At 43.3% G+C, this 24,671-nt stretch overlaps 1 protein-coding gene across 9 annotated transcripts in view; it reads right to left on the minus strand.

Annotated features, from left to right (window-relative positions):
* Positions 1-24,671, minus strand: part of LOC140202821 (SLIT-ROBO Rho GTPase-activating protein 1-like) — a 304,990-nt gene that overhangs the window by 49,403 nt on the left and 230,916 nt on the right. For 4 of the 9 annotated variants that reach the window (XM_072268233.1, XM_072268231.1, XM_072268227.1 and 1 more), the window contains exons 8-12: positions 23,320-23,421; positions 14,048-14,245; positions 13,131-13,215; positions 9,434-9,461; positions 4,725-4,827 (exon numbers count right to left, since the gene is read on the minus strand). In XM_072268233.1, the coding sequence (XP_072124334.1) occupies positions 4,725-4,827; positions 9,434-9,461; positions 13,131-13,215; positions 14,048-14,245; positions 23,320-23,421 (516 nt within the window). Of the gene's footprint in view, positions 1-4,013; positions 4,048-4,724; positions 4,828-9,433; positions 9,462-13,130; positions 13,216-14,047; positions 14,246-23,319; positions 23,422-24,671 lie in introns of all 9 variants that reach the window. The other 5 variants (XM_072268234.1, XM_072268230.1, XM_072268229.1 and 2 more) reach the window with 3 other exon arrangements.

The raw sequence follows: 24,671 nt of genomic DNA on the forward strand, positions 1-24,671 counted from the left end.
ATATTGGACCCATTCTGTTGTTACGGCAACACGATGGTCCATGCACTTCGCACCGCAAGCTTCTGAAATGGTGCATTTAAAGTAATTGTGTTCAGCCAGAGCATGAGATACCAGACAAACTTTAATCTGTCTTTAAAATCATCTATAAATTTGATGAGAAGTTTTATTAATAAAAGCAGGATTGGGAGTGGGAAAATTAAGCTTGCCACACGCAGAATGTTTGCAAAAGCCCAGCGACTGGTGCACTTTCAACTTCTTCTTCCTCCCTCTGATATTGAACAGTGTTCCTGATGTGGGGACTTGAGTGACAGCTTCATCAGACCAGAGTGCCCAGAACTGCAGAGTATGTTCTGGATAAGGGGGCAACTATTTAGGATACAGTTGAGGACTTAGGCACATGTGAATCTTGGGATATTCGAATGCTGAGTTGCTGAGGACATTCAATGCATCAGTGGATGAACTTTGGGATCTGGAGAATGGCAGGAAAATGGAGGAGGAACTATAATCTTTACAAATGAAGACACAGGCTCAAGGATGCTTGGTAATGCCCCACTGACCCAAATCATTAACTACTTTTTCTCCAGAGTGTTTTTTCATTCTCCTCTCCCTGGGAAACACTCTCTTCAGTCCACCAATCATCTTGGATACTGCTCTTCCATCTGCGAATCACCTCAGACTCCTGTCTCACCACTTCCCCTCTCCTCTTTTTACTGATAATCTTGCCTCTTCACTCTCTGCCCAGAGGCACGGTTTTGACTGTTCCTTTCCTCTCATAGATGCTGCTCGGCTAACAAACTTCAACAAAGATCCCCATCATTTCAGCCATTCAGGTACAGAAGCCTTAAGTCACACACCATGAAGTTCCAGAACAACCTCTTTTCTTCAACTGTTCGGTTCTTGAACCAACCTTCACAACCCTAATCTCTACCTTAGTATACACTACAATGAACATTTTACATTACAATGGAAAACACCTTTTGTTCAAATTTTGGTCTTTCTTACAAAACGTATCTATAAACTTTTCCTTGCGAATTTTGTGTATCTGATGTCTGTGATGCTGCTGCAAACCAAGTTCTTCCCTTACACCTGTGCACACATGTACTTGTGCATATGACAGTAAGCCCCACCTTTGACTCTGAAGTTTGACAGGACTTGCAGGCTGGATTCGGGGAGGATGCTTCCCCTGATTGAAAATTGAGGACCCATGTGGGTGGGAGGGGTGTTAGAGTATTAGAATAATGAGTAGGCCATGTAAGGGTGAGACGGTGCAACCTCTTGGCTCTGACAGGGGTGAATCATTGGGGTTCTCAGTCCAAGAGGCCCAGTCATCGTCTTCACAATAGAGATCAACAGATCACTGGACAGTGGAGTTCAAGAGATTACATGGATAATGCTGGAACCTGCAAGTGATCAATGTTGAAGGAGGCCTGAACAGCCAGAGGATCACTCCTGTTCAAGTTCGTACCTGAGGCAAACATCATTTCCCCTCAATCTTCTGAAGTGTCACAGACAAGTTCGATAAATGAAAAACTGCTTCAGTTTTCCAACCAAAATGAAAAAGAACAAGTTCTGGCAGTTAATATGCTTCATTTCTCTATTAAAACTGATATGTGACATACAGAACTGTGCAAATGTCTTAGGCACAGAGTGCCTAAGACTTTAGGACAGCACTGTAGAAATTTTATGTATTGCACTGTACTGCTGCCGCAAAAAAATGTCATGATATATGTGAGTGATGGTAAACCTGATTCCGATGCGAGTCCCTATTGTGGACTGAGAGTGGGAAGGCGGCAGGGAGAGGGGAATCATGGTTAGGAAAATGGGAAGGGTGAGGGGTGGGAAGCACCAGAGAGACATTCTTTAATGATCAATAAACCAGTTGTTTGGACTGCCAGGACTGGGTCTGTCCGTAACCGTGCCACTTCCCGTACCCCGCACTCCTTCTCTGCCACATGTCCTACATCCCTCACACAGAGCTCCATCCTCACCATATCCCACATCCTTTGCTCTTGCCAGATTTACAAACTCGCCATCTACTCCACATTGACAAATACAGTATTATGAAAAAGTCTTAGGCACCCAAGTGATATATACAGGTATGTGCCTAAGACTGTTGCACAGAATCAGAATCAGGTTTATCATCACTCACGTATGTCATGAAATTTGTTTTTCTTTGCAGCAGCAGCACAGTGCAAAACATAAAATTACTACAGGACTGTGCTAAAGACTTAGGCACCCTAGCTGATTAGATGTATACATAAGCTTTCTGCACAGTACTGTACATAAGATGATGGAAAGGGTGCACAGCTAGCCCTTTGCCCAGGACTGAAATGGCTAATATGACAGGGCATAACTTTATGGTGATTAGAGGAAAGTATAGGGGGGATGTTGCCAAGGTAGGTTTTTTCACACAGAGAGTGGTGGGTGTGTGGAACATGTTGTCGGTGGGGGGGGGAGGGGGGTGATAGAAACAGATACATTAGGGACATTTAAGAGACTCTGATGGACGAAAGAAAAATGAGAGACTAACGGGAGGGGAGCATTAGATTGATTGTGGATTAGGACAACATTGTGGACCAAAGGGCCTGTACTGTACTGTTCTACATTTAAAGAGGCTCCTGGATAGGTACATGGAGCTTAGAAAAATAGAGGGCCATGGGTAACCTTAGGTAATGTCTAAAGTAAGTACATGTTCGGCATAGCATTGTGCTGTAGGTTTTCTATGTTCTGTGTTAAAGACATTGTTCGTGGAGCCTGGCCAACTGATTAAAGGCCAATGGCCTCAGTTACATGTGCTGAGTTCAGTTTGGGCTAGATCAGGTTTCTTAATGGCGGCAACATCACTGTCACCATTCTGACCTCTCCTCTGCTGTAGACCTTGATCAAAGACTTCCAATTCATGGTCAAGATGGTCAAACCTTGAAGAAGGAGCTGCACTAAACCTGTCTCCTGCACATCAGCCCTTGGACTTCCTTACAATCCAAGAGGAGTCAATTTGTGTCGCTGTGCCTCTGAAAAGAATCCCCTGTTGAGCAGCGAACTGTTGTATGAGACACAGGGCACTTAGGATTGCTTTTGTGATTGGAAGCCTGCAATCAACACGAACCTCAGAGGTTGATGCTGGGACCCTTAGTGAGTGTGATTCGTAAGTTTGCAGGTGACACAAAAAAACGGCGTGGTATGGTTGATAGTGAGAAGGATCATCTACCTGCCTTGCATATATGCCTCAGTCTCCATAGGGAGAAGCTCCTAAAGAGTCACAGCCCTCAGAAAAGAATTTCCTCCTCAGCTGGTTCCTTCAGGACAGCACAGCAATGCTGCTAATAGAGTTGGTGCCTCACCAGTTCAATCCTGACAGGCAACATCCTATTTATGTAATGGGAATTTCCATAATATCGTTAATCAATTTTTGCCTAAGGTTTACAGACCAAAAGTAAGAGCCCCGAGTCAAATCTCCTCAAGATTTTATCGGTAATATCACAACTATTTTCTAGATTTCTGTGTGCATGCGTCCAACCTTATCAACTGCACCTCAAGAACAAGCTTCTCATGCCAGGGATCAATCTAATGAGAAATAAAATACTGCAAATACTGGAATCTGGGCAATAAACAATCTGCTGGAGGAACTCAGTGGGTGGAGGGGGGAGGGGACAGAAGAAATTTTCAACCTTTCTGGTCAAAACCCTGCATTAAGGCTCACCCTAGTGGGGCTGTTATTAACAAAGCCCTTGGGTTACTCAAAGGCCAACTCCAGAACCTGGTCTCTCCTTGTAGTTAAGTTTCATGATGTGACCTTCCACAATCTAAAATGGACTTTGATGCAAAGGTTTAAAACGGGACCTACATTTTTTTTTAACAAGTGATGATTTTCAGTCATGAAGGTAACAAGTTCTCAGCACTGAACCTTTGCAAACATTCTTGGTTACACTTTGCTCACTCATTGCATTTTAACCCAGGCAGATATGCAATAACAGTGTGATGCAATGCTAAACTGCATCACACCCGCACCATACCTGGTTCCTTGTGTGAGAATTTCTTCGTCCTCTGCTAGAAGCAATGTTAAGATTGCAGAATGAAAAGAAAACAGTGAGAGATAGCAGCAAATACAGTGAAAGCACAAAGATACAGGTTGTTGTAATGAGCTTGAATATAATGGAGATCCTTCTGTGCATTCTTCAGAAGAATTAATCTCACACATACCCAAGAGGAGACCATTATATTCGGGTAGGGAGAAAATAGGCATCTAGCAAGAGAGTAGATTTGAATATTTTGGGCTTCCTCAAGACTCAGAATGAGATGCTTACAGACACATGGCCTCTGTGAGGAGTTGGCTACTCCACTGACTGGATGTTCATTAGAAACATCAGGACATTTAGAAAATAACTGCCAAATTCACCTGCTAAGACCGAGAAACTGGGGAAAAAATTAACATCATCTCAATTTCAACAAGCTGAGAAGCCCAAACACCCAAAGCTGTGCTTGGGTTTGGTAAAGCATGAAATTCCTGTCTTGAGGAAGCGTGTTCTAAACAGAAGGCCTCAGGAGAGATTTGAACATAGTGGTTCACCTCAAGCATTCGTGTCTGAATAGGAATAACTTCTATCCAGACAATGTGAGAACACGCACTTCTGTGGAAAGGCTCAGCTTGAGGATCAAACCACTACATTCAGAATGGTTGCTTTAAAAGAGGCTTTCCACCACCAGGACTTTCAACACCAGTGTACCTTGACGAACGCTTCCAAATCCCCATTAAACAACTTAGCATTATACTCTGACCGGGGTCTGGACTTCCGGACTTTCTGAGGTTTAGGGGGTAAATTTGGAGGCCTGAGAGGAGGATGGAACAAAGTTTGAGAACAACTTAAACATCTGTAAACTTTGAACATCTGTAAGCTTTGAACATCACAGGGAGCGAGCAAAACATCAACATTCCGCGCTCTCAACAAACCACAATAGAAAACCATAGTCGTCTGAAAATATCCTGTTGGAACACACAGTGACATTTTATGAATAACTATGACTCTAACTCTTGCTTACCAAAGACCAGAGCTCAGTACATAGGGGTTTGTCCTCTTAGCAATGTGTTCTTTCTTGCCTTGAGCCACATCCTCTGACTCCAAGGGTAAATTTCCCCTTTTGGTCTCTGATTGGTCTCTCCTCTCCCACTCCTCTTCCTGCTCTTTCTGCCTGACTCATGTTTCTGAATTCTCTCTTAGGTTTGCTGGCAGTCTTTTTTCATGATCTCTCGCCTTGCCTCCTCCTTTTCTTTTTCTTTGTTTTTCCACTGTACATTCTATCATGTCTAGTTCCCACCGGTGTTAACAACTTGGCACCTTTCTGCTGTTCTTTTGCTTCACTCTATCTCATTTATTTGTACACTGATGGGGCTATGGTTTTAATTTCCCTCTCCTTCTCCACCTCCCACTGCAGTTGAAACCATCGCCACTTCAAACTCAATTATAGTTTTACCTGCCAGGCATTAATTCCAATTTACTCCAGCCAAATCTGCATTGAAGCTGGCTATTTTTTCCTTGGAGTGCTCAACATCCTTTTCCATAAATTACAACACTTAATGCTGTTTCCTACATGTTTCCTCAATAATACTTTTTCCATTTGACCTGGCAAATATCCTGTTACCAATTTCTTGCATGGCTGGAGGAATTCTTGTGAAGACTCTTCAGAAACTTCCCACGCCTCCTCTGCCCTCTAATGCTGTTTCATTTGCAGACTATGTTAGATGACACTCATTAACACTACTGTACAGTTTCCTACATTTCATCCATCTCTTTGAAATTCTGGTTCTTCTCCCAAGTTAGCTGCCTTCAGAACAGACCTCAGAGATATAATTTATGGTTTCTTAATTCTAAACAGCATCTGTCATTGATAGTTCCAGGGCATGCTCTCTTTCCAGCACTGAAATACCCTCTTTCAAAACACTGCTATTGGCTTTTGTCCCTTTCCCATCTTCCATGAATACCATGAATCCATGATTATTTAAAACCATTTTGTTACAACTAAGGGTGTCTATTATTACCACATTGTGAATAGCATGGTGTGTGTTATTGTCAAATCATTAATAGCACAGTGCTATTGCCACATTGTGGAGTCATGGAAAAGTACAGCACAGAAACAGGCCTTTCGGCCCATCTAGATCATGTTGGACCATTTAAACTGCCTTATCCCAACAATCTGCACCTGGACCATAGCCCTCCATACCCCTGTCTTCCACGTACCTATCCAAACTTCTCTTAAATGTTGAACCCAAGCTCGCATTCACCACTTGTGCTTCCATATTCTTGTGACCTTCTGAGTGAAGACGTTCCCCTCATGTTCCCCTTATACTTTTCACCTTTCACCCTTAACCAATGAATTTTGGTGTAGTCCCACCCAACCTCAGTGGAAAAAGCCTGCCTGCATTTACCCTATCTATACCCCTAATAATTTTGTATACCTCTATCAAATCTCCTCTCAATTTTCTACGTTTGAAGTAATAAAGTCCCAACCTATTCAATTTTTCCTTATAACTCTGATCCTCCAGTCCCATCAAGTTCCTTGTAAATTTTCTCAGTCCTCTTTCAAACTTATTTACATCTTTCCTGTAAGTTGGTGACCAAACTGCACACAATACTCCAAATTAGGCCACACCAATGTCTTATACAACTTCAACACAACATCCCATCTCTTGTACTCAATACTTTTATTTATGAAGGTCAATGTGCCAAAAGCTCCTTTACGACACCACTTTCAATGAATTATGGACCTATATTCCCAGATTTCTTTATTCTACCGCACTCCTCAGTTCCCTGCTGTTCACTGTGTAAGACCTACCCTGGTTGGTCCTACTAAAGAGCAACACCTCGCATTTGTCTTCATTAAATTCCATCTGCTATTTTTCAGCCCATTTTTCTAGCTGGTTCAGATCCCAACTACAAGCTATGATAGCCTTCCTCGCTGTCCACTATACCCCCAATCTCAGTGTCATCTGCAAATCTGCTGACCCAGTGAACCACATTATCATTGATATATCCAGATCGTTGATATGGATGACAAACAACAATGGACCCAGCACCGATCCCTGCAGCATTCCACTAGTCACAGGCCTCCAGTCAGTGAGGTAACCATCTACTACTGCTCTCTGGCTTTTTCCACAAAGCCAATGTCTAATCCAATTTACTACCTCATCTTGAGCGCTGAGTGACTGAACCTTCTTGACCAACCTCCCATGGGGGACTTTGTCAAATGCCTTGCTGAAGTCCATTAAAGACAATATTCACTGCCTTGTATACATCCATTTTCCCGGTAACTGACTCGAAAAACTTTATAAGGTTGATTATGCATGAAGTAATGCAGACCATCTTAATCAGTTCAAGTCTATCCATATACTTATATATTAGGTTCCTTAGAATATTTTCCAATAACTTTTCCACTACTGATCTCAAACTCACCAGCTAATAATTTCCTGGTATACGTTTAGAGCCTTTCTTAAACAGCAGAACAACTAATCCTCTGGTACTTCTCTTGTCACTAAGTATGATTTAAACATCTCAGCTAGGGCTCTGGCAGTTACTGCACTTGCCTCCCGCAGGGTCCGAGGAAACACCTTGTTAGGCCCTGATGATTTATCCACTATAATTTGCCTCAGGGCAGCAAACACCTCCTCCCCTGTAATCTGTATAGGGTCCATGAAGTTGATGCCGTTTTGCCTCACTTCTATAGTGTCTGTGCCTGTCAGCTGAGTATGCAAAATATTGATTTAAGTTCTCCCCCCATCTGTTTTGGCCCCACACATGGATTACCATTCTGACCTTCCAGAGGACCAATTTTGTCCCCTTTGCTCATAACATTTCTGTAGAATTCCTTAGGATTCTCCTTCACCTTGTCTGCTAGGACAACCTCACACCTTCTTTTAGCCCTCTTGATTTCTTTCTTAAGTGTATTTCTTGTACTCTATAAGTACTTTATTTGTTCCTACTTGCCTATGCCTGCTATGCACCTTCTTTTTTCTCTTAAACACGGCCTCAATATCTCTTAAAAACCAAGGTTCCCTAACACTGTTTTCTTTACCATTTATTTGGACAGACACATACAAGCTTTGTACTCCCAAAATTTTGGTTTTGAAGGCCTCCCACTTACTGTTCACCTTTGCTAGAAAACAGCCTGTCCAAATGCACTCTTGCCAGATCCTTTCTGATACCATCAAAATTAGCCTTTCTCCAACTTAGAATTGCAACCTACAGACCAGACCTATCTTTTTGCCCATTTACTTTGACTCAGCTTTGACTAGGACTCCTCCTTGACTGACACTGATCCCAACCTCTGAGGAGCCTATGCAAATAGGCTGGAACAGGCTCTCTCAAGTCAGAAGAGAGAGAAGGAGGGGGAGGTGCTGCATTTACTGTGCAGGTTAATGGGACTAGGCAGAGAGATAGTTTGGCATGGAGTAGATGGGCTGAATGGCCTGTTTCTATGCTGTAGTGCTCTCTGACTCAAAGATCTTTCCTCCAGTCAGCTGAGATGGTGGATGAGGTGGGGAGCGGGGGGAAGGTTGAGTGTCAGGCTACACTGGCATGTTTCCCAGTCTTAGACAGAGTCAAATCAAAAGAATCCCCATGAATGGCTTCTGTTCCTGGATTTATACCGTCACCTCCGAATTCCCTCAGGCACTTGTTATCAAAGATCCCCAATTTCTCTTCTCACTGTTACCCTGAGGCCCCACACCACCAGGTTCAGGAACAGCTACTTCCCTTCAACCTTTCAGTTCCTGAACCGACCTGCACAACTCTAACACCATGGGCCACCTCTTGCACGACTAATCAATGATATTGTCTCTATTTTTTTTGCACTGAGGTCTTACATTTGCACTGGCTTTTTTTTTTACACGGATGGTATAATTTAAGTGCAATTTGTATTCTGTGTGTTACCTGTATGTAAGTGCCTGTGATGTTGTTGCAAGCAAGCATTTCTTTGTAGTATACTTTACCATACTAGTGCCTATGTCAATAAACTTGACTTGGATTTAGTCATGCACGCTCCTACTTCTAAATGACCTGTACCCTCTGTGTATCCTTATCTGAAAATATAGCATCAAGTTGTGCTGATATTACTCAGGTCCATGAAACCAGTCATGAAAGGGGTCAAATTTCCTCCAATTTAACTTTGGGAAGTCCAATACATTGCCACATTAGAGACTAAACACTAGCTGGTGTCAATTCATGTCTAAGGAGATCTTTTCAATCAGGTTCTGCTAAGCTAATTCACCATTACTACAGATATTGTAATCCTACTCTAAAATATTCAGAAGCAGAGACATCAAATATGAAGCATCACAAGGTATTCATTTTCATGTTGAACAGAGCCGACGTTGGGATGCAGAAGATGGAGACACCTGCACACAAACACACACTTTTAACCATACGTCAAAGAATATTCCTACCTTGTGGTTATGAGGTCAGTTTTCTGCCCTGAAGAGAAAGGAAAGAGCTTTACAGTGATGGAATCTGATGGATTGCAAGACAACAGAATCACTTTACTGTCAGTATGTGAGACATTCCAAAACTGATTGTGGTTCGGTGTCAACATAAAACACAGGACAATACCAAACGGACAACACAATAGCAACCAACAAATTACAAGACATTAGTGCAAAAAGCAATGAGCAATCAACAATTACATAACAATTAGCAGAATGTGCAAACGTCAATAATCAAACTGAAATTAATGTGAACATATGAAAAGACTCAATAACTATCAACAGAACAAGGACAGCAGGAAGGACCATTTAATGGATATTGTGCAGGGACAATATATTCTTACTCAAAGTCAGCAAGAACAAGGAGCTGACAATAGTCTTCAGGAGAAGGAAACCACAGGTCCATGAGCCAGTCCTCATCAGAAGATCAGAGGCGGAGAGGGTCAACAACTTTAAACTCCTAGGTGCTATTATTTCAGAGGACCTGTTCTGGGCCCAGCACTAAAGTGCAATTACAAAGAAAGCATAACAGCACCTCTACTTTCTTAGAAGTTTGCAGAGATTTGGCATCACATCTAAAACTCTGACAAACTTCTATAGATGTGCAGTGGAGAGCATATCAGCTGGCTGCATCACAGCCTGGTATGGAAACACCAATGCCTTTGAATGGAAAATCCTTCAAGAAGTAGTGGATATGCCCCAGTCCATCTCGGGTAAAGCCCTCCCCACCATTCAGCACATCTGCATGGAACGCTGTTGCAGGAAAGCAGCATCCATCATCAAGGATCCCCATCACCCAGGACCTGCTCTCCTCTCACTGCTGCCAGCAGGAAGGAGGTACAAGAGCCTCAGGACTCACACCATCAGGTTCAGGAACAGTTATTACCCTCAACCATCAGGCTCCTGAACAAAAAGGAATAACTTTCCTGAACTTCACTTGCTCCATCATTGAAATGTTCCCACAACCAACTCACTTTCAAGAACTCTTCATCTCATGTTCTCGATATTTATTGCTTGTTTATTTATTATTATTATTTCTTCCTTTTGTATTTGCATTTTGTTGTCTTTTGCACACTGGCTGAATGCCCCAGTTGGGCAGTCTTTCATTGATTCTGTTATGGATTCTTCTATGGATTTATTGAGTATGCCCACAAGAAAATGAATCTCAGGGTTGTATATGGTGACATGTATGTACTTTGATAATAAAATTTGCTTTGAACTTTTACAGTTAGGGTTTTGGACCTGAGTGAGTTTTGTTGAGAAGCTGGATAGCTACAGGGAAGCGGCTTTGGAGATGACGTGTGGTCCTGGTGGTGATGGGCTGGTAGCATCTCCCTGATGGCACTTTGGTAAACAGGCGGGTGGACAGGATACACCAGCTACAGAAAACCCCACAAAGGGTTGTAGCCTCCTCACTGACAGGCCCGGCATGCTGAGGTTTAACACTAAATCATGGCATGGGAATGTCATCAATAATGCCAGCAATCTCCCTCAACTGAGGAGCTCCAGACAGACTCACAAAGCTGGTTTTCTGTGGGGTCCTGTGTAGGGTAATGTAAAGGCAGACTGATCACACATATTGTTCACAATAGAAACTGTTCTACATAATTCACAAACACTGTCATTGAGTTGTTGTGTTCACTTTAAGAGACCGTGTCTGATGTAATGACGTCAGTGGAAGGCAACTGCTTCTGGTCTGTGGCTTCTGTTAAGCACATAAAATGACTCTTGCATGTTTTATTCACAAAATTATACATTAGATTTTGTGAATAAAGCATATCGGATTTGGTCAACAGCATTGCGGATTGAAAATAAAAATAACCTGGATAAAAATAGATAACGCATTGTGTTCAGTTTTGGTTGCCCTGCTCCAGGAAAGATGCCAATAAACTGGAAAGAGTGTAAAGGAGATTGATGAGGATGTCGCTGGGACTGAGTTACGGAGGGATGTTGAGCAGGTTAGGTTCTTTGTCACTGGTCTGTAAGTGAATGAAGTGTGATCTTATAGAGCTGTATAATTTCATGAGGGGCATAGACAGGGTGAATGCACACAGACCTTTTGCCAGGGTTGGGGAATTATGAACTAGAGGGCATAGGATTAGGGTGAAAGAGGAGAGATCAGGAATCAGGGCAACTTTTTCACTGGACGGTGGTCAGTGTATTGAACAGGCTGCCAGAAGAAGTGATTGAGACAGGTAATCAACATCTGAAAGGTGTTTGGAAGAGAACAAGGTTAAGAAAGATTTAGAGGGACACAGGCAAATGGAACGAGCTTAGATAGGAACCTCGGTCAGTATGGACTAGATGGGCTGAAGGGCCTGGTTCCTTGCTGTGACTCTACGACACACACGGCAGGTCAGACATCATCAGTGGAGAGGAAAATGACTTAACGTTTCAGATCAGAGATCCTTTGTGGAATTGCTTTGGATGAAGGGTCTCAGACCCCAAACATTAATGCCACTTCTCTTTCCACAGACGCTGCCTGGCTTGCTGAATGTTTCCAGTTCCTGTGTATAACCGCACTAGATGGCCCAGAACCGAATGAATAAGAATGACAGATTTCCTCACTGAGGGAAATCAGTGAGCCAGACAGGTCGCTCTGACAATTTGGAAGCTTCCTGGTTAGCATCACTGATTTAAAAAAAAGGCATTATTTCATAACTTGAATTTCAATTCCCCACCTGGATGGCGATGTTGATTGAAAAAAGTTTGTGTTAATTAACATCTGTTCAAATTCAGCCTTTGAATACATGTCACCAATGCAGACACTAAGCAACAAAGCAGCTATTCCTTCTGACCGAGGCCATTGTGAGGAAGACTGCACTTGTACATCTTAGATTAGTAAAATGTACAAGGCAGTCAAACATGACATCACACCCAAATACAATAATCTTCTTTGATGCCTGATTTCACAAACAGAATTGAAAACAATGGAATAAGCAATCGAGGGGTGCATACTTACTAAAGTAAATAAAATGCTACCTCAAGGAAAAGGCAATTGGCAAGCAACTTCCAAGCTAGCAATTTGACTTGCGTATAGGGGGTAGAAATGTTTGCTGAACCAGCTGCCATTACAGCTATGCTGCAGCTTTCGAAGCTGAGAATTAAAACCACTTGTGAATTCAAAGTTCAAAGTAAATTTATTATTAAAGTACACACGTCACCATATACTACCTTGAGATTTATTATCTTGTAGGCTTCACAGTAAAATAAAGAAATACAATCAAATCCATGAAAAACTGCACACAAGGACTGCCATCCAACTAATATGCAAAATAAGGCAAACTGTGCAAATAAATAATGCTGAGAACATGAGTTGTAGAGTCCTTAAGGGCCATCCCTATTTATTGGTGAAAAGGTAAGCACTTCCTCTTCCCCAAGTCTCTACCCTAAATTGGGGATCGGGGAGGGAAGAGTTAATTGATTCTCGTTGGGTAAAGGGATTAAAGAGGACGGGGGTGGAACGACACTACGGTCTAACAGAATAGCAGAAAGGAGTTGGCAGACTGAACGGTCCTTTCTTGTTCCAATTCAAGAGGAAATGGAGGGTGCTGGGGTTCTGGCAAGATGGCAGCAGTGGGGCTATCAGTTCCAGGAGCTGGAAGTAACCGCAGAGACTTTAGGATGCTATACAGGTACACAAAAGTAATCGGAGATTTACCTTCTCCTAGGGTGTGATGAAGCAAGTCATACTTGGCTTGTAGCTTCATGATGAGGTTACTGCCTTCAAGATATTCTTTAAGTTTCTGTTGGCACAAGGGCAAGATTAAGAGCAGGCATGAGAGGTCCATGTCAGAGATCTTGGGTACTAAAGATAATTCCCACCTGAACCAAAACCCAGCCCCAACCTGAGAACATGTAACCTTTCTCCATACTGGACCTTAAGATGAACGTTTCTGTAGCCACGCTGCAGTGTGCTAATGAGCAAATCCTACTGATCTGGATAAAGTACCAAGCAGAAGACAAAGGAGCAAAATAAGTCATTCAGCCCATTGAGTTTGATCCGCTAATCTATCATGGCTAATTTATTTTCCCTCTTAACCCCATTTTCCTACCCGCTCCCCATAACTTTTGCACCCTTACTAATCAAGAACCTATAAACCTCCACTTTAAATATACCCAATGTCTAGGCCTCCACAGTTGTCTGTGAAAATGAATTCCACAGAATCACCACCCTCTGCATAAAGAAATTCCTCCTCATTTCTGTTCTAAAGGGATGTTCTTCCATTTTTAAGCTGTGTCCTCTGGTCCGAGACTTAATCACTATTGGAAACATCTTCTCCATGTCCACAAGGCCTTTCGATAGTCGGTAGATTTCGCCTATCAACTCCGGAACACACCTCAACTGCAAAGGACAACAAGGAACGCAGGTACAGAGAATAATCACACTTGCCGATTCCCCTCCAAGTTGTCCACTGACCTGACTTGGAAATCACATGACAGTTCCTTGACTATCACTGTGCCGGAAGCCTAACCAAAGCCATTGGAACATGCAATTAACCTGATCAGCACCTGACACATACAGTCAAGATCATGCTGGACACTTAGACTCCAGGATCCCCTTGTGGACCAACTCACCATAAAGTAGAACTGCTCAGTCTCTTGCTGATTGGCTCGTCTCTTAGCAATGCTGGGCTTGCTCATGTAGGTTTCTGACACAGTGGATTTGACCGATTCTGTGGAGCGACTGTGCTGGAAGCACTCCGACACGTCATAGTCCTCGATGGTAGCCATGTCCTGGATTGTTTGCAGGGTGGCTTCCATTGTCTTTTTAACCTAAGCAACAAGACAAAAGAGTTTCCGCTTTATATTTGACCGCCAAGAGATTGCGGCCGGCTATAGCGTGATCTTTGCTGTTGGAGCAGACAATCTTTTCCATAGGTACTGCCTGGCCTGTTGAGTTCCTCCAGCACTTCGTGTGTGTTTCGTACGTAAGTACTTCGGGTAGTTTGAAAAAGATTTCTTAGAGTTACAGCTCTGCCCAACGATCCCATGCTGCCTAATTACACCCATGTGACCAACTAACCAACTAACCCATACAACTTTGGAATGTGGGAGGAAACCCACGCAGTCACAGGGAAAATGTACAAACTCCTTACAGACAGTGTCAGAATTCAACCCAGGTTATGCTGATCGTTATGCTACCATGACGCCCAACTTTCTGCAGTTTCTTGTGGTCTTGGGCAAAACAGTCCCAAGCTGTGAAACATCCATATCAATTGGTGTGCTGATTCTGATAAGGCCCTAATAATTTGTTTGCATTCAGTTTAATAATGTGAACCCTGGATGCATGGTCTTGGGATAAAGGATCTACCTTTACCTAGGAGTGAGAATGAAAAGATTTGTTGAAAAGGACTGCAAATCCTTGGAATTCCGCATGCCAAAGTGTGGTGGTTGCTTAGTCACTGAATATGGCAGATGTTTTGGATAGAAAAGGGATGAGAGGTGGAGTTTGGGTGGTGGAGTGACTCTGAAGTACGGAATCAGCTGGGATTGCATTGGGAATCAGAACAGGTTTTTCAGACCAAATAACCTTCTCCCACTCTCATGTTCAGCAACTCCCCGGGCTACATCCAGAAGTGGGACTTGAACCATTAATGTCATAACTCAGAGCACGGGTGCTGACAATCGAACATCTTGACAGTTCGCTGGGCCAAACATGGAGACCAAATAGATGGATCCCCTGCAGAGACACAGAAATTTCCAGATGGGGGAAAAATCAGGCAAGATTAGAGTAAAGTAAATATACGCTGGTTGGCAGATAATTATTTATTCAGACACAGTTTCTGCCCCATTTATTGTGAGTGGCAAGTGAGACACAAGCATGGCTTCTGGCCAACTTCCAGTATGACTGTGTGGAGATTTCAAAGACAGCTGGAAAATTCCCCAAAGGAGCATTTGATTTATGTTAGACAAACACCATGAAAAACACCTGCCCTGCTTTAAGGATAGGCTTGGAATTCATTTGTTTAATGGTACTGTATGTACCAAAGTAAAGGTTCGTAAAGGGCAGGTCACAGAGTCAAAGAGTAGTACAGCATGGATAACAGTCCTTCAGCCCAACTCGTCCATATTGGTGATGTGTCCACCGAGTTTGTCCCATTTGCCTGAATTTGGCCCACATCCCTCTAAACCACTCCTATCCATGAAGGTCCTGGTGAAGGGTCTCAGCCCGAAATGTCGACTGCTTACTCTTTTTCCATAGATGCTGCCTGGCCTGCTGAGTTCCTCCAGTATTTTGTGTGTGTGTGTTGATGGCATGAACATAGGAGCCATGGACAATTCTGATTTGATGGAGATGGACGTGAAAGCACAGAGAAAAATCTGGAAAAATTTCTGAAACGCCCATTCGCTGTTGTCGTTACTGTGTGGTCGTGAATCTTTTGGAGGGTAGGCCTCAAAATCCCCGGCCTTGCCTGCTTTTGGCGACCGAGAGGCAGGTCGAATCGTTCAGACAGAGGTGGCGCTCAGTACTCGGTGCCGGAGAGCTGATCAGAGCTCAAAGTTTTCAGATGACTCAGAGTCGGATTGTGATCGACATGGCAGGGAGAGTTTTTCTTCCTTCTCCCGTCTGCGTGAGATGTGGGACATTAGAGAAACTCTGAACTTTACTGTGCTCCCGGACTTCTTCATCAAGTTATGGTATTGTTACACTGTTGTATCTATATGTTATAATTATGTGGTTTTGTCAGTTTTTTCAGTCTTGGTTTGTCCTGTGTTTTGTGATATCACACCGGAGGAAATAATGTATCATTTCTTAATGCATGCATTACTAAATGACAATAAAAGAGGACTACGTGTCTTCATAATCATAATCATAAAAATATCTATTTCCCTAACTCCTTGTAATTTCAACCACCCTCCTTCTCTCTTTTTCTATTGCTCATTTTGGTTCCCCTCACACCCCTTCTCTCACCTCCCATCACCTCCATCTGGTTCCCCTCCTCCTTCCCTTTCTTTCACAGACCACTGTCCTCTTCTATCAGATTCCTTCTTTTTCTTCCCTCTATCCCTTCCCCCTATCCACTCCCGGCTTCTTACTTCATCCCCCTTTTGCCACCCACCCAGTCTCCCCTATCACCTGCCAGCTTGTACTCCTTCCCATCCCCCACCAACCCTCTGGCTTCTGCCCCCTCCCTCCCCTGTTCTGGGGAAGGGTCTCAGCCCGAAACATCGACTGCTTATTCCTCTCCATTGAAATTGCCTGACCTGCTGAGTTCCTCCAGCATTTTGTGTGTGTAGCTCAGGATTTGAAGGATCTCTTGTGTTTATGGTCACTTTGGCTCCACACAAAGACCTGGATTGAATCTGGGTCTCTGGCGCCAGCGCAGATTTAAGCACCAGGCCAGACTGAAAAAGGCAGGGTGTTGGGGCCGGAGGAGAGGGATGAGCCAGTGTTCACCCTGCTGTTTGCAAAGTTTACTCATAAAAGTGCTGAACCGAGGGTGTGGCCTGCAACTAACAGGATGCTGGATCGGCTGTGACTGGCGGTGTGGCTGCGGACTCACTTTTGTGAACTTCAGTTCTGAATGTTATTTGCTTACTTTTACTGTTGGCAAGATTTGTTTTTCTCTGCACATTGGCTGCTTGACAGTCCTTTTAATGGGTTCCATTAGGTTTCTTTATTTTGTGGCTACATGCACGGAGACAAATCTCAAGGTTATATATAGCATACACACTTTGATAGTAAACATACTTTGAACATTGAGTACTGTGCTGCCGTTACAAGAAGCACTCACCCCTGGAACAGAGAAAGTCCCCGACAGCATAGATAGGATTTCTATGACTACTGAGGCAGTGTTAAAAGTCTGTCAAGAGCAAAACTGCAAGAATCCTCATCACCCACACAAGCAAGAAAGCAATCACAGACACAATAAAAATAATCTCTACCTCCAAAGGAAAGAAGTTAGCACAGTCTTAAGAATTACTTCAGTTCAAAAGACAGTCACTGAGATGTAGGCAAGCATATCAAGCAGTTTTCACACCAGAACTTCCTGCAATCAGCGAGATACACTCAATGGCCATTTTAATAGACCTGCTCATTAATGAAAACATCTGATCAGCTCAGCACGTGGCAACAACTCAATGCATAAAAGCATGTAGACACCGTCAAGAGGTACAGATGTTGTTCAGACAAAATATCAGAATGGGCAAGAAATGTGATTCAAGTGACTTTGACCCTGGAATGATTGTTGGCGCCAGACAAGCTGGTTTGAGTATCTCAACAACTACTGATCTCCTGGGATTTTCACACACAACTGTCTCTAGAGTGTAAAAAATGAAAAAGCGGCATTTCTGTTGGTGAAAGCACCTTGTTAATGAGAGAAGTCAGAGGAGAATGGCCAGACTGGTTCAAGCTGGCGGGTGGGTGACAGTTATGGTATTAATCATGAGTGACAACAGTGGTGTGCAGAAGGGCATCTCTGAACACACAACGTGTTGAACATTGAAGTGGATGGGCTACAGAAGCAGCAGATCACAAACACACACTCAGTGACCCAATTTTATTAGGTACAGGTGATAGCTAGTAAAGTGGTCACTGATTGTAAATGATCAGTCAAACTATTTTTTGATGATAAAAGCAAAATGCAGTAGATACTGTACTGTGCAGAAGTTGTAGGCTTCTGCTAGGGTGCCTAAGACTTTAGCACAGTACTGTAGTAATTTTATGTATTGCACTGTGCTGCTGCCACACAAAAAAGAAACAAATTTCATGACATATGTGAGTGATGATAAACCTGATTCCTATATGGGTCTCTATTGTGGACTGAGTGTGGGAAGCAGGGAGCAAGAGGGGAATCATAGCCGGGAAAAGGGGAAGGAAGAGAGGAGGGAGCAGGAAGTGCCAGAGAGACATTCTATAATGATCAATAAACCAATTGTTTGGAATCAAGTGACCTTACCCGGTGTCTCAAAGTTCGGTGTGCCTGCACTCATGGCACTCCCTGCACGGCACTCTTCCTCTGTCACACCTTCCCATGGCACTCTACCCTTGCCATTCCCAACATCCTTTGTTCCCGCCAGATTTACAAATTTGCTCTCTGCTCCATGTTAATAAATGCAGTACTGTGGAAAAGTCTGAGGTACTTTAGCTATATTTCAGTGCCTTAGACTTTTGTGCAGTACTCTATGGAAATTTGAAATATAACAGGATATGTTTCACATACTCACTTAATCTAGCCACCTGTGGAGGGAGAGGCAGAGTAAATGTGTACAGTCAACAGTCTTCAGATTGTTGGAAAAAGTGGGTTTTAAAAGTCATTGAAAGGTGGCAAGAGAACAAAAAGGAGATTCTGTGATGGGATGGTAGGCACGAGAGGTTGAGGCAATGGGCGGTAGGTCTGCAGTAAACCCAACTGGAAGATAAGGTGCTGTTTCATAAACTTAGGTGAAACTTCACTGGGGTTGAAGGGTTTAGGATGGACAGCAAGAAAGATGACTAGAAGCTTGCAGACTGACTGGTGGTGTCTCACAAAGCAACTGGAATTAGTTTGTTATTGTCACACGTAAATGAAAGTGATTCCAAAAATTACTTTGATGGAGATGGACCTTTACTTGAGGAAAAGAAAAAATTAAATTACGACTGTTCTTCCATAAGGTTTACCCTGTACATATGCATAGTGCAGTGCAGCACACAGTTTTGATCATTGACGCAAATGACATTTTTCACTTTATGCTTCAATGTAGATGTGACAAATAAAGCTAATCTTTAAATATTTATCCTCTTTTTTTCCCAGGATACTTAAGTTTCACATGGAACCACTTGATTTTGCAAGAGCAATTTTCCAACCAGCCCACTTAATGTTCTGTACATTTTTTTTGTTAACCCATGACTGGCTCACAGGCCCTGCCCGTCCAAGGGCAGAGAAGGGTGTGCCACCATGGAGAGTTGAACACAAGTCCTAGGGCTTGGGTCTGAATCCCAGGTTACAGCCAAGATCACAGCACCAACAGCTGAGCAAGTCAACAAATTTCTGTCAAACTTTTCCACTGTGGTGTAAAAAAAGGTCCCCACAGGAATTGTTTGTTTTTACAAAACCGGAGAATGTAGTGCTATCATATCTGCGGGAGAACTGAAGTTGACAGAAAGGGGGGGGGGGGGACACCAATCCCAAAGGAGGAAAGAGGGGCTGTGTGGAGAGAGAAAGGGAGGGAGGAGTGGGGGGGGGAAGAGGCGGGAAGTGCGAAACAGAGAAGCAGATCGGGGAGAGAGAGGGAAAATTGGTGGGAGGGGGTGGGAGTGGTTGTGAGGGGTCACAGAGAGTGGGTGTGGGTTGGGGGGAAGGAGATGGGGTGGGAGTGGTTTCAAGGGGCCACAGAGAGAGGGGAAATGGGGGGAGAAGGATGGGAGTGTTTGAGAGGGAGAGGGTAAGAGTGGAGGAGAGAGGGTATGATGGAGAGAGGAAAGCATAGGAGAAGAGGGGTTAAGGACAGTGCGGTAGAGTAGCAGTTAGCTCAATATTTTACATGGCCAGCTATGAGATCAGCGTTTAATTCTCAATTCCATCTGCAAGGTGTTTCTACGTTCTCCTCATGACTGCAAGGGTTTCCTTTGAGTGCTCCGGTTTCCTCACACATTTCAAAGATGTATGGATTAGGATTAATAAGCTGTGGGAGAGCTATGCTGGTGCTGGAAACATGGCATCATGTGGGCTGTCTTCACAGCATATCCTCAGATTGTGTGGGTTCCTGATGAAAAACAACACGTCACAGCAGATGCATGTGCTAAAAAAGCTAATCTCAAATCTCTGGTAAAGAAAGGAGGAGAGAGGGGTCGGGGGAAAATGGGGAAGCAGAAGAGGAGAAAGGAGAAGAGAGCGCAGGTGAGCAGCAGGGGAAGATCCCACCTGTGGAAGGATGTACATTGGCCAGACCACATTCGGAGTATTGTGCTCAGAGCTGGCACTGGAAAGGGTCCAGAGGAGATCCACGAGGAATGAAAGGATTGATGGCTTTGTGCCTGTACAAACTGGAGTTTAGGAGCCTATCGAATATTAAAAGGTCTAGATAGAGTAGACATTTCCTATAGTGAGGGAGTCTATGACCAAAGAGCACAGCCTCAGAATAGAATCCCTTTAGAACAGAGGAGGAATTTGTGAATCTGTGGAAATCACTGCCAAATGGCTATGGAAGCCAAGTCATTGGGTATATCTAAAGTGGAGGTTGATAGGGTCTTGATTATGGGAGAAGGCAGGAGAATGGAATTGAGAGTGAAAATAAATCAGCCATGATTGGAGATCTCCTCCATGGTCTCCATCAGCACAGGTACGCCACAAGGCTGCGTACTTAACCCCTGCTCTACTCGCTTTACACTCATGACTGTGCAGTTAAGCACAGCTCCAATGCCATATTCAAGTTTGCTGATAATATCATTGTCATAGGCTGAATCAAAGATGGTGTTGAATCACCATATAGGAGCGAGACTGAAAATCTGGCTGAGTGGTGCCACAACAACAACAACCACCTCTCACTCAATGTCAGCTAATTAATAACCAAGGAGCTGGTTATTGACTTCAGGAGAAGGAAACAGAGGTCCATGAGCCAGACCTCATTACAGGATCAGAGGTGGAAGTGGTCAGTAACTTTAAATTGCTCCGTTTATTATTTCAGAGGACCTGTCCTGGGCCCAGCACGTAAGTGCAATTGTGAAGAAAGCACGGCAGCACCTCTACTTCCTTAGGAGCTTATGGAGATTTGGCATGGCATCTAAAACTTCGACAAACTTCTACAGATGTGTAGTACAGAGTATATTGCCTGGCTGCTTCACAGCCCGGTATGGAAACACCAACACCCTTGAGTGGGAAATCTGACAGAAAGTAGTGGATAAGGCCATCACAGGGAAAGCCCTCCCCACCATTCAGCAAATCTACATGAAACGCTGTTGCAGGAAAGCAACATCCATCAACAGGGATCCCCACCATGTAAGTCAGACTCCCTTCTCCCTGCTGCCATCAGGAAGAAGGTACAGGCGCCTCAGGAACCACACTATGAGCTTCAAGAACTGTTATTACCCTCAACCATCAGGCTCTTGAAACAAAGGGGATAACTTCACTCACGTTCACTTGCCCCCTCATTGAAATATTCCCACAACCTATGGACTCTTCATCTCATGTTCTTGCTGTTTATTGTTTGTTTATTTATTATATTTTTTCTTTTTGTATTTGCAGTTTGTTGTCTTCTGGACTCTGGTTGAACACTCTAGTTGTGTGGTCTTTCATTGATTTTGTTATGGTTATTATTCTATAGATTTACTGAGTATGCCCACAAGAAAATGAATTTCAGGGTTGTATATGGTGACATATATGTACTTTGATAATACGTTTACTTTGAACTTTGAATGATGGAGAGCACTCAATGGGTGGAATGGCTTAATTCTGCTCCTGTGTCTCATTGTCTTATGGTCTTTGTGGAAAGTTTCAAAGTAAGGAAGCAAACAGGGGAAACCACATGTACACCACAAATCCTGTGTGAGTGCCCAGAGTCAATTACAGCACTGGTGATCTGGGTTCAATTCTCACCGTTGTCTGTAAGGAGCTTGTACATTCTCCCTGTGACCACATGGGTTTCCTCCAGGTGCCCTGGTTTCCTCCCACATTCCAAAGACGTACGGGTTGGCAGGTTAATGGTCACATGGGTGTAATTGTGTGGAGTGGGCTCACTGGGCCTGAAGGGCCTGTTACCGTGCTGGATCTCTAAATAAATCAATAATAAATAAAAAACTTTAATGAAAGACATCTGGAGAGGCAATGAGCAACAGTATTCCCAGTGGGTCTGATTCACTTGGAATCAGCACAACAGCAGCGATTCTGCAGTGTGTGCCAGGTGTGAGGGAGCCGTGGGCCCCTTCCTACTGCTTTGTTAAAATTAGCAGCCGGTCGAAGAAGCCAAGGTCGTGCTTCACAATACATTGGAGCCCATCTCGCCAGATGTAGTCCATGAAGCTGAGGTCGTCAGACGTGCTGGAGAATCAGCAAATAACTCCTGCATTTTGTTAAGAGCTTTGGCGTGCGGCCAGGCACTGGGAAGAGAAGCTCAAACACTCAGAGCTGGAGTAAAGGCACAAAGGCCGGAGGACAAGAGAGAAGAATCAAGATTGTTTATAGTCAGTCTTCAGTACGCAAGGAGAATGAAATGATTGTAACTCTGGATCTGACGCAGCATGAAAAAACACACTAAGCATAAAGAACACAATGAAAAACATTAAACATAAATACATAAGATTAACTTACTGCATTTACATAGACTGACTGTAGCTAAAGTGATGCCACGTACAGAGGTATCTGTACAAAAGAAGTGGTGGTGGGGGCTGTGATGGGGTAGGTTAACGGGTGGAGGTGTTGATGGTTTGGGGGAGGTATTGGATATTTGTTGATGGTTTGGGGGAGGTATTGGAAATTTGTTGATGGTTTGGGGGAGGTACTGGATATTTGTTGATGGTTTAGGGGAGGTATTGGATATTTGTTGATGGTTTGGGGGAGGTATTGGATATTTGTTGATGGTTTAGGGGAGGTATTGGATATTTGTTGATGGTTTGGGGGAGGTATTGGATATTTGTTGATGGTTTGGGGGAGGTATTGGATATTTGTTGATGGTTTAGGGGAGGTATTGGATATTTGTTGATGGTTTGGGGGAGGTATTGAATATTTGTTGATGGTTTGGGGAGGTATTGGATATTTGTCAGTCTTTGTGTGTAGTATTACATTAATTCAATTGTATTTCTTTGTTCTACTATGAATGCCTGCAAGAAATTGAATCTCAGGGTGGTGTGTGGTGACATGTACTGACTTTAATAATATATTTATATGACTTTGATGGTGGATAGGCTGGTGATGCTTTGTCATTCAACTCACCTCCTCATTTTCAATCTTCAGAGTCGTTAGCCTGGACTGCAGCTGTTGGTACCTGAGCATCAGCTCTGCCTGCACAGGTTGCTGTGCACTCACCTGGCACACCTGCAAGGGGAAACAAACCGTCAGGGTGGTGAACAACAATGGCTTTGCAGTTTCAAACACGGACAAAGATTTTCAATAGCCTCCCCACAGGTAAGGACCCCTCCCCCCACCACTGAGCACGTCTACATGCAGCGCTTCTACAAGAAAGGACTCCCACCATCCACGGCATGCTCTCTTCTTGATGCTGCCATCAGAAAGGAGGTACAGGAGCCTTAGGTTCCACACCACCAGGCTCAGGAACGGTTCAACCATCAACCATCAGGCTCCCAAATCAGTGTGGATAACTTCACTCAGCTCAACTCTGAACTGGTTCCGCAAACTACAGACTCACTTTCAAGGACTCTACAACTTATATCAAATTTGTGTATTTGCACAGACTGTCATCTTTTGCGCACTGGACATTTGTCAGTCTTTGTGTGTAGTATTACGTTAATTCAACTGTATTTCTTTGTTCTACTATGAATGCCTGCAAGAAAAAGAATCTCAGGGTGGTGTAAGGTGACATGTACTGACTTTAATAATACATTTATTTTGAAATTAATGCAAATAACAAGTATTTCAGGTTGTATATTGCATACATTTCTCTGATATTAAATGGAACTATTGAACTATGAACACCCTTCGGAAGATAGCAAATGACCTGCAACAGCAGCAGAACATAGACGATTCAAGATTGAAGATTCAGATTTATTTATCACAGGTTAAATAAATAACACAAAGCTGAATAGAGAAAGAAATCAGAATCAGGTTTATTATGACTGAATACATTGCAAATGTGTTGTTTAGTGGAAACAGTAAGGTGCAACACACAAAATATTACCAGAGTAACACACACCAAATACTGGAGGAACCCAGCAGGTCAGGCAGCACCTATGGAGAGGAATTAAACGTCAATGTTTTGGGCCTGATGAAGGGTCTCGGCCTGAAACGTTGAGTGCTTATTTCCTCTCCATAGATGCTGCCTTACCTGCTGAGTTCCTCCAGCATCTTGTGCATATTACTCTGGATTTCAAGCACTTGCAGAATCTCTCACGCTTATAAAACATTACCATATTCTGCAAAATAAATAAATGCACAGGTAGACAGACAGTTCAAAGTACATTTATTATCAAAGCATGTAAGCAGTATACAGCCCTGAAATATGTCTTCCCCACAGACAGTTACCAAACAGAGAAAAGCATGGAACCAATCTGTTCAAAGAAAACATCAAACCCCTCCATGCACAAACAAAATCGCGCAAATGGCAACAA

This window comes from Mobula birostris, chromosome 9, assembly GCF_030028105.1.
Source record: "Mobula birostris isolate sMobBir1 chromosome 9, sMobBir1.hap1, whole genome shotgun sequence".
NCBI lineage: Eukaryota > Metazoa > Chordata > Chondrichthyes > Myliobatiformes > Myliobatidae > Mobula > Mobula birostris.